At 34.2% G+C, this 9,125-nt stretch overlaps 1 protein-coding gene across 4 annotated transcripts in view; it reads right to left on the bottom strand.

Annotated features, from left to right (window-relative positions):
* Nucleotides 1-722: 722 nt before the first annotated feature.
* The window catches only part of CGNL1 (cingulin like 1), a 68,848-nt gene continuing 60,445 nt past the window's right edge, over nucleotides 723-9,125 (bottom strand). For 2 of the 4 annotated variants that reach the window (XM_064517429.1, XM_026113395.2), the window contains 5 exons: nucleotides 8,183-8,266; nucleotides 6,223-6,347; nucleotides 5,560-5,668; nucleotides 4,527-4,690; nucleotides 723-3,880 (listed from right to left, as the gene is read on the bottom strand). In XM_064517429.1, the coding sequence (XP_064373499.1) occupies nucleotides 3,736-3,880; nucleotides 4,527-4,690; nucleotides 5,560-5,668; nucleotides 6,223-6,347; nucleotides 8,183-8,266 (627 nt within the window). In that variant the 3' untranslated portion in view covers nucleotides 723-3,735. Of the gene's footprint in view, nucleotides 3,881-4,526; nucleotides 4,757-5,559; nucleotides 5,669-6,222; nucleotides 6,348-8,182; nucleotides 8,267-9,125 lie in introns of those variants that run through there. The other 2 variants (XM_064517430.1, XM_064517431.1) reach the window with 2 other exon arrangements.

The following is a 9,125-nucleotide window of genomic DNA, read 5'->3' as shown; positions in this document are numbered from 1 at the left end:
AAGAATTAAGTTGAAAAGGATAAGGATAAATCAGAGGAATATGCAGATTAATCAACAAGTTATACAATCTAATCACCAGGAAACTGTATCTTGGGGGAAAAAGCTGTCTGAGGAACGAAAAATAAAAACCAACCCACAACACTGACTTAAGAAAATATTCTCCTCATCTAGGGCTTTCCTTAAATCAGGTAGGGCATGGGGAAGTAGGTGCAGGGGAAAGCAGGAAGATGAGAACTTTTTCCTTTTTCTTTCTCTGTGCAGTAAAAGGAGAGAGAGGATATCTGAAAAACCTTAATGCTCCTATGAAAAGAGATGCCTTCCAAACTCAAGGGCATTAAAATCTTTTAAAAGTGAAGAATATTCTTGATTTTATTACTTGGACAGTGAGAGTGAGAAATTAGTGGAGGACAGGAGGATTTTGTTTGTTTGTTTCAACAGTTTGCATTGTATAGCAATTGCCATCGAAAGCTCTTTAAGAACTTGCTAAATGTTAGTGATTTAAAAACATTAAAACACCCCTTCCAACTTAGCTTGTATTCTCGTATCTACAAAGGTAGGCTCAGAAAACTGAGAGGCTCTGCCCGAGCATAAAAGGCTAGGGAAAAAGCTCAAAATAGAATCTAGACTGGAGTCTTAAAACAAGGAATTATGAATAACTGCACGTGTCATCTTAAGGTGTAAGTTGTCAAAAACTGAATATGGCAATATTAATCTTACACAACTGTTTTAAGAACATGTTTATTTAGGCAGAACAGAATCTTAATGAGAGAGATTTTCTTTGTAGAAGGTGTATCTCTTATTACATACAAATGGTCAAAATCTCAGTGAGATAAAAAAGACGTTTAATCTCACAGATGGCATAAAGTTCATTGTTCATCACAGATTATTAAAGATTGAAAGAGAAGCATCCACTGTATCTGTCATCAGGTTAGGTTCATATCATAAACAATGTTGCTTGTATCTGCTTAGTGTATGAGATGTTATGGTATCATCAAAGAAAACAGAAAGACCTGTTGCTGAAGGCCTCTACAGCGCACAATAAAACTCATTTATGTAATATAGCAAGAGCTCCGATGCTTCAGCAAACCTCTAGGGTCTGAAAGTCTCTCATCTGATGTGATCCAATTTGAGTGCATCATGTATCAAAACAGAGCTACAGACTGTTCTGTGAATGAGTCAAAATGTCCTTTTCAATATCTTAAGAATTTCTATGGTTTTAATCATATAATTTGACAACTCTAAAAAGGAAATGCCATTCTCAAGTCCAAAAGAATAGACATTCGAGGCAGACATGGGGGCGGGAGTCTAATAGGCAGGATCTCTCCCACTAAAAGTTCACAACAATGTCTCAAGGGGGAAACAACAAAGGGGGAGCCCTTGTATTTTATTGTAAGTTCAAATGAGAAAAGGAGTCTTCTAGATACTGCACATGCTTTACAAGTAACAAGGAAAGTAGCTATCCAAAAAGAATAAAATGCAGAAACTTGGTTACAGCATTAATATTTCCTGGATAAATATTTTCCTGTTTTATTTTAAACACAAACATTTTCCTATGAAATTCAAATGGCAGATCAAGCTAAATGCATCATAAAAAGCAGAACTGAAAGAGCTGGTTGACATTTTATTTTAAGTGAATTTTATCTTTTACAGTTTAGTGTAACTGGAGGTAGCTGCAATATTAAGTAATTTTCTTCCAGTGGCTTGAAATAATAGTCATCTATGAACATCAGGACAGAATGCTGCAACAGAATGAAAATTGGAATCTGCTGTTTAAAGTTAAGCCTAAGATAACATGTAAATGAAGCAAAAAATAAATCACGGCAGGTTATATGATGATTGTCAGTACAGTATAGTGCAGATCTTCCTGGAGGAGGGCTGGTTGTATGTTGTCAAAGTAGTAAAGCTAGCTCCACAAAAGAATAACATGCCCTATGCCTGAAACGACCTGAAAAGATGTACAAGATTCAGAGGCAGGTTATTACAGCTATGCAGTTCATATTATTTCCCATGTATTTCAAAACATCAAAATCATGTTGAAAGGAATTATATGGCAAAAGAGTCTGTAATTTACTATGCACAAATAGATTTCTGATCCTGCAGGCAGTAGTTTCATTTCATATAACCATATGAGAACTGCCATTGTCAGCACTTGTGCCTTACCCAAGTCTCTCAGGCTCACTTTCGGAGCTGCTAAATTTATCCTTGAGTAGATGCCTATGTGGGAGTAATGGAAGCTCCCAGCAACTCCAGGTTAAAGTATTTTTACAACTACATTAAATTATTATTTGGTTCATTCAGCAGAGAAGTACTCACTTAAGTGTAACTGGGAACAAATGCTAACAATCAAACAGGACTTAGCTATGACTTATTACCAAAATTATGTAGTAGTGCACTTTCCTTAAGATTCTTGATTTGCACAAGAGCAAGATTGTCTGTGTAATATAAATGGCACAAAAAAAATTTTTGCAATAAAATGGAAAATGCATTTAAAATAAAACTTGCAATGCTCTTTTTTTATTTTCCCTCAAGTTTTGTTCACAGAATAGATCTCCCAAAATGCAGATACTGCTATAAACCAAAACACTAACATATATCTGCATATATGATCATATACTGCAAGATCTCACAAACAGATGCTAAATAACAAATTAGGAAAAAACAAAATCAGATTATAGGCTTTGTATTTCCTGAAATTGGTGCAGTTTCTTGCCAGGTGCATAACATTCCAGGATCAGTTAACCAACACATTTAGACACATACTTAATTCAAATGCCACATGTAATTTTACTGGAATGGCTGGGATGCCTCAGAGGCTTTAAGATAAGCCTGTCTTGGTGCCCTCAGCTGAGCAGGCCTACAGCGTTCTGCACCTGGCAGTACAGAGCCCACTTTGGGAAATGAAAGATGCCAAGTAGTAACTCACCTCACTCTCACCCTACCCTACTGAGAACAGAAAGCTTCAGAAACAAAAGGTTACAGTAACAAGTTATAGGCAAGCCTCACTCATCATGGACACATGATGGTCCCTCTAAAGTCAACAGGCAGTATCTGAACTTGGAGATCTAATTCTGCATGCTAGCATTTTATCCCTAATATACAGAATACGTACAATAAAATGCACTGATTTTAAAATTGGAACATACTTCCTGGCTCAGGAACTGTCAAACAGCTCCCCAGTATACAAAATGTATTAGTTTTGTTTTATTTTTTTCTTAAAATTCAAATATAATATTCAATATAAATTTATGTACTTTACATATGGAACTGATTTATATAATATTTGAAACTTTACAAACTTGTACTAAAGTAGTCAATAAAATGATCAGTTTTAAAGTATTTACATTCTATACATCATTTCCCCCTACTTATAATTATTAAATTATGATGGCTTCCTTAATTTTAGAGAAAATCTTTTAATAACTACAAACTAGTTTTGAATTTCTTTCGAATGGCTCTTTACTTGAACAGAATTTTAGCAAAATCGTATTACCAACATGAAATGTTATCCGTATGTTTTCAGTAGCAGGTATATATATATATCCATGTTTCATAATGCAATCCTGTTTTCTACAATAAACAGAGAAGATCTAAATAAGAAAATGGCACAGTATGGATGGAAACATTATATTCCTAGCTCTTAAATCCCTTTATGTCATTTGGCTTCTAGAATATCCAGTCTTGGTAATTTAGGTTATTCTTCCAGTACTTTAAAGGAATCACAGATTCAATACTTATTTAGATTTTTGTGTCGTCATCTTTTGACAAGTTGTTTCCTGAAGGCGCTTCACAGAGACTATCTCCATCCGTGCTGAACTCATCATCATCATCATCATCATCATCAAAATCAGTCAGCACTTTACTTGGTGACTTCTTCCGTCTACTAAAACAAAAATACACAGGTATGTGGTATTAAAATTGCACATCTACATGTGGAATACTTATGCAAAGCTCATAACATTGACAGATAGTATCTCCATTTTTGAAGGATGTCAAAGAGACTTGTGCTCCAATAGTGGCAAATTATCATAGACTACATCTTACACAAAATAGATATACAAGAGAATGAAGCTGAATCATTTATATCTTCAAGCACCTCTACCTAAGGGCACAATCAGGGGAAACTGTAAACTTTGCACACCGAGATGTTCAAAGATGGCTGAGGAAACTAAATGCAAGACAGCTGTTCCTCTCAGTTTTTAGCAGGAAATTTTCTCCACTAATAAATGGTTAGAGTGCTGAGTTCCACCACTTGTTTCCATTTTCTATCCCCTGCCTCAGTGACTTTACTCAGCAGACAGATAATTGGAAAGAAGGTTTGGGTACCCAGAGCACCCAGGAAGGAGTTGGAGAATATTTGTAGAGAAAGGTATTGCAAGAGAGTTTCACAGCTCTGCCTCTGAAAGTCAGTCTGCTTACGACAAACTTGAAGTTTGTTAGAGGAAGTCCCTGGCTCATGGACTGAGGGAGCAAGAGGTCAGTGCTGCAAGCGTTTGGTAACAACTGTAAGGTCCAACAAGGCACCCTACCTCAATTCCTTTTTCACAGCATTAAGCTGTCCTTGCAATTGTTCATTCATGTCCAGTTGCTCTTCCAGTTCTCTCTGGAGTTTCTTTTTGGCACTTTCCAGTCTGTCTATTTCTTCTTCAGCTTCTTCAACTTGACGTTTCATTGCTTTCAAACGCAAGCTCAACTGAAATATTTACATGTCAGCTGATTAGAGGACTATATTAATAAAGGAATTTTATTCTTCCAGCATCTATGAGAGGGAGAATAAAGACAGAACTTTGCGAGTGTCATGACACTGCAAAACTGCTTCAAAGTATTCAAAAGTCAGCATTAGATTTTGAGACTAGTCAAGTGATGGGAAAGTTTAAGAAAGAAAAAAAAGACAAGCAAACACAACCTCGATAAGAGTAAGGCGGTATTATGTGATGGAAAGAACAAGTTATCAATAATGAAAGACCATCCAGAGCTATTATTGTGTCTTAGTAGCAACTTTACCAGACAGATACTATTAAAAAAAAAAAAAATTTTTTAAGATTGTTCCCATGACAGACATTTTGAAACATACTATTCATTCTCTAGTCAGAATATTAACTACTTGACTCGTGTACTGAAACAATTCATGTTTTAAGCAAAGAATCAATGAAGATCTCAGAAATGGCATAGCATATTAAAATACCAACATGTACCTAACATTTATAGCCTATATTTAATAACTACACATAGCTTCTTTCTTGAAGCAATATTTTATAGCAAGACAGAATATACTATTTGTTGGTGTATGTATTTATATGATTATATTTTCTGCTTTTACCTTTATTTCATAAAAAATATAGAATGCCTTTATGCAAAGTGCTTCATTTTCATAATTTTAGAAATGATTTAAAATTTACTACTAGGCAGAAGAATGATGACAATGGGAATAAAAAAATCTCATTAAATTGGAGTTCTTAAACAAAAACAACATCTACTTATATTCCGAAATATCTTTTACATAAAATGATTTAGGCTAGTAGGATTAATATCAGATATTTGCATATTAGTCTTTCCTTCTACCTGGTCCTTTTGATCAGTCAATGAGAGATGTTCATCATCTACTTGCAACATTAATTCCTTCACTTTTCTCTCAAGTCTGCGGTTACTTAGTTGGAAATTAGCTCTATCCCTGAAAAAAACAAACAAACAAACAAACAGGCTTGTAGAAAGAGGAACTGGGATACTTCCAATCCTTCTCAGAAATTTCTTAGCAATATTCCAAGTCTTACATAAATACTAATGGCTTCTGCTTTATTCACTGATTTCATGCAACATACTAGAGTTTTGTTCAAAAGCATGAACTGGTATGGAGAATTTCTTTTGTTTTCAGAGAAACATTTAGATAAAAATACATTTCTCCAAGTGTAAACTATGCAGTGAATAAGCAAGCTGGAACGTTAAACTACAGTTAGTATTTTTAAGGCTGTTATTGATGGCAGACATTGATAAAATAATGAGGTATGTAACCATGTTACATTGCTGCCCACTTCTAAATTTATAAGCATGAATTAAGTATTTTTAAAATTTATAAGTATAAATAATTTACTGTATGTAACAGTAGCCATTTTAATTCAGTGCTTGTCAAAAAAATTAAATTCATTGGCCTAAAAACTTACCAGTAGCAAGAGGTCATATTAACATATATAAACACAAATATTTTGATCCTAAGAGAGCTAGTTTTACCTCTCTTCATTTTCAAGTCGTTCTTCTAGCTCTGTGATCCTTGCTTCCATTTGTGCAACAAGTCCCTCCTTACTGGATCGGTAAGAACCTTCCAGGTGAAGGATTCGACTCTTCAAGTCCTTGTTCTAGATTCAGAACATACATGATTACTATATACACACTTATGTTAGCAAATACCACCTTAACACAAAATAACTTTCTTTAGAAAAACATATAATGATAAGTATGTTTTTATTTGAGGAATATAGAAAAAAGAGCCAGTGACATTTTACTGCAAGACTAGGTAAAATCTCTGTAGCTAAGAGCAAACACATCTTCTATAACTGCATTTTATCAGTGAGAGTTTAATATTAGTCCCAAGTTAAAACTGTAGACTTGAAGGTCCCTCAAACTTCAGATGGATGCCAGGCCCTTCCAACAGCATTTTAAAAATTGTCAATATTGCTTAAATAACTTTAGATCTATCTTATTATCCAAGCTTAATTCTTTTGTCAAATTCTGAGTCCCTCCCATGTAACTCACTAGTGCATGGATAATACAAGCAGACATAAAGAAACAACTTGCACCCAATACCACTTTTACTCTATCAAAGCTGCATTTGCCTGCGTTTTTTTCTTTAAGTGTCCAAAGCTACTTTGACAAGGTAAGTAGTTCAAAGAAGTTTTTGTCTTTGTAAGCAGCATGATTTGTAAAAGCAGGTTTTTTTTCCTAAGATTTGCACTTTAATCTTTATGAGGTTGGGCAAGTTAGGTTTTCAACAGGGACCTTAAGATAAAGTTTCAGAAAAAAAGAAAAGTTACACAAAGAACAGAAAATAAGGCTTTGTTGTTACATAACTTGAAACCACAATCTCAGATTTCTAACACTGTAAAAAAGGTGTAATAAGAGAAAAGTCAGGGCTAAAATAGAAGGAAGTATTTGAGATATACCAGTAGGTGGCACTCATTGTTCTCAAACAATTGAGAATTAAGATGGGATCCCATTTAAGTCACCAAGAAGTTAGGTGTCTGCTATAAACTTGTTGTCTAAGTTTCCTTTACAATCTGTTTTTTGTTTTGTTTTTTGGTTTTTTTTCTTGAGACTGTCAGTAAGATGCTCACTTGCTAAGACAGCTGTAGAATAAAAAGTCACAAAAAGCTAGAAAGTATTTTAACATACTTTCCATCACAAATATTGAAACATATAAATCATATTCCTTCCTAGGCAACAGAAAGTAACAGTTCTCCATCAAACCTGTATCTTTTCTTTCAAAGGCATGTCACTTTTTCATTTGTTTGCTTCTACAGAAGAAAACATTCAACCAAAATTGGAATTGCTTGAAATGCTGGTCTGCCTTCAAAAGTATTCCTTAAATACTATTAAGAGTTTGAAAGATAGTTCCTCCAAAAGTGGTCAAGGGGTTTACAGCTAAACTAGATAAATATCTTTGATATTTTATAGTCTTTCCTCTGTATTTGTCTTTTTAAAATTTCTATATTATGGCTCAATTTTATTCTACTAACAAGCATACAAAAGCAACTGTTCCATGTCTTAATTTTAATGTCTTTGATCCTCAAATGTATAGACAGAACTTGTGCGGTGGAGAGATGCCTGCACTCACTATTTCACAAACATTTATTAGATTGTATAAACAGGTATATACGTACAGTTTGAATGCTTATTATATAAAATTTATAAGCTGTAACAAACCTCGAGCTACAGAGGAGGTATACAGAAAGAAAAAATACTAAAAGCAGAAGTAATTTAAGATTCTAATATTGTAAAAATAATATGATCATTTTTTTTGAGTACAAATGTCAAGATACTCATTTTTAAATCTATTCTTAATACAACACATACTTCTACCAGCACACTCTGGTGGGATAGTGCCTGAATACTCTAGTCCTTAAATGCTTAGTTCCTAATGAAGGCAACGAGCTGCCCTATCTTGCTAATGTAACATTATGGCAGCAATAATTACCTGTCTTTCCAATGAAATTTTGTCACACTCCAAATCTTGCTTTATAGCTCTTTCCTGAAGTAGCTCGGTTCTCATTTGTTCAATCTATTATACAAAGAAAAGCCAGAAATATTAAGAAAAGATTTAAATTATATCTATCTATATGATATTGTGTATATATACACACACACACACAGAGTCCATATCATATCTCTATAATGAAATAAAATTCACCCTTTCTTAAAACTCAGGACATATGAGTGATTCCCGATAAAGTTTACAACTACAATCTTGGACAACGTTTTTCCCTTCAGAAAGCCCACATCATCCCCAGTGCTTTTTACAGGTATTTTCCAGCCACATGGGGGATTACTGATGACCAGTAAATATTTTCTGTATTGAAATAGCAGAGAACTGACCTCTAGAGTGTCACATCAGTCTTCAAACACCTTCTACAGCTGTTTTCTTCATACTTAAGTCTGAAGCTCTGAACTGGCACGTTACCTTTCAGCTACTGGCTAGTCTACTTTAAAGTTTTGACTTTACTAAGCACAAATTGGTGTCTGCAGAAAAGTGCCCATAACTCAGTGAGAAATGCTACAGACAATTTATCAATTTTCTGTGCTTGCAAGAACAGTAAAAGCTGTTTTTCAGCAGGCTCTGATGCATACTAGCTATTAAGATTCTGTTCCACAAAACTGCACAATGTCAAGTCTGTCACACTGCAAGAGCACTGACTTCTGCATTTGTTTTGTTGTTGTTGTTGTACCTGCTGGGGTTTTTTAAGCCTCTGCTACAGTTTCTGTAAATATTTCAGTTGCACTTTCAATAACAAAAAACAAAAAAGTATTCTTCATGCATAAGATGTTAAAAAAGAACCTGATCAATAAAGAATCAACATAAGAACACAGAATTTCTGTTTATCTCAGTATTCATTTTGACTGAAAATAAAAATGTTCTGAAG

Source organism: Dromaius novaehollandiae, chromosome 10, assembly GCF_036370855.1.
Source record: "Dromaius novaehollandiae isolate bDroNov1 chromosome 10, bDroNov1.hap1, whole genome shotgun sequence".
Classification (NCBI taxonomy): Eukaryota; Metazoa; Chordata; class Aves; order Casuariiformes; family Dromaiidae; genus Dromaius; species Dromaius novaehollandiae.
This window is presented reverse-complemented; position numbering and strand designations above follow the sequence as displayed.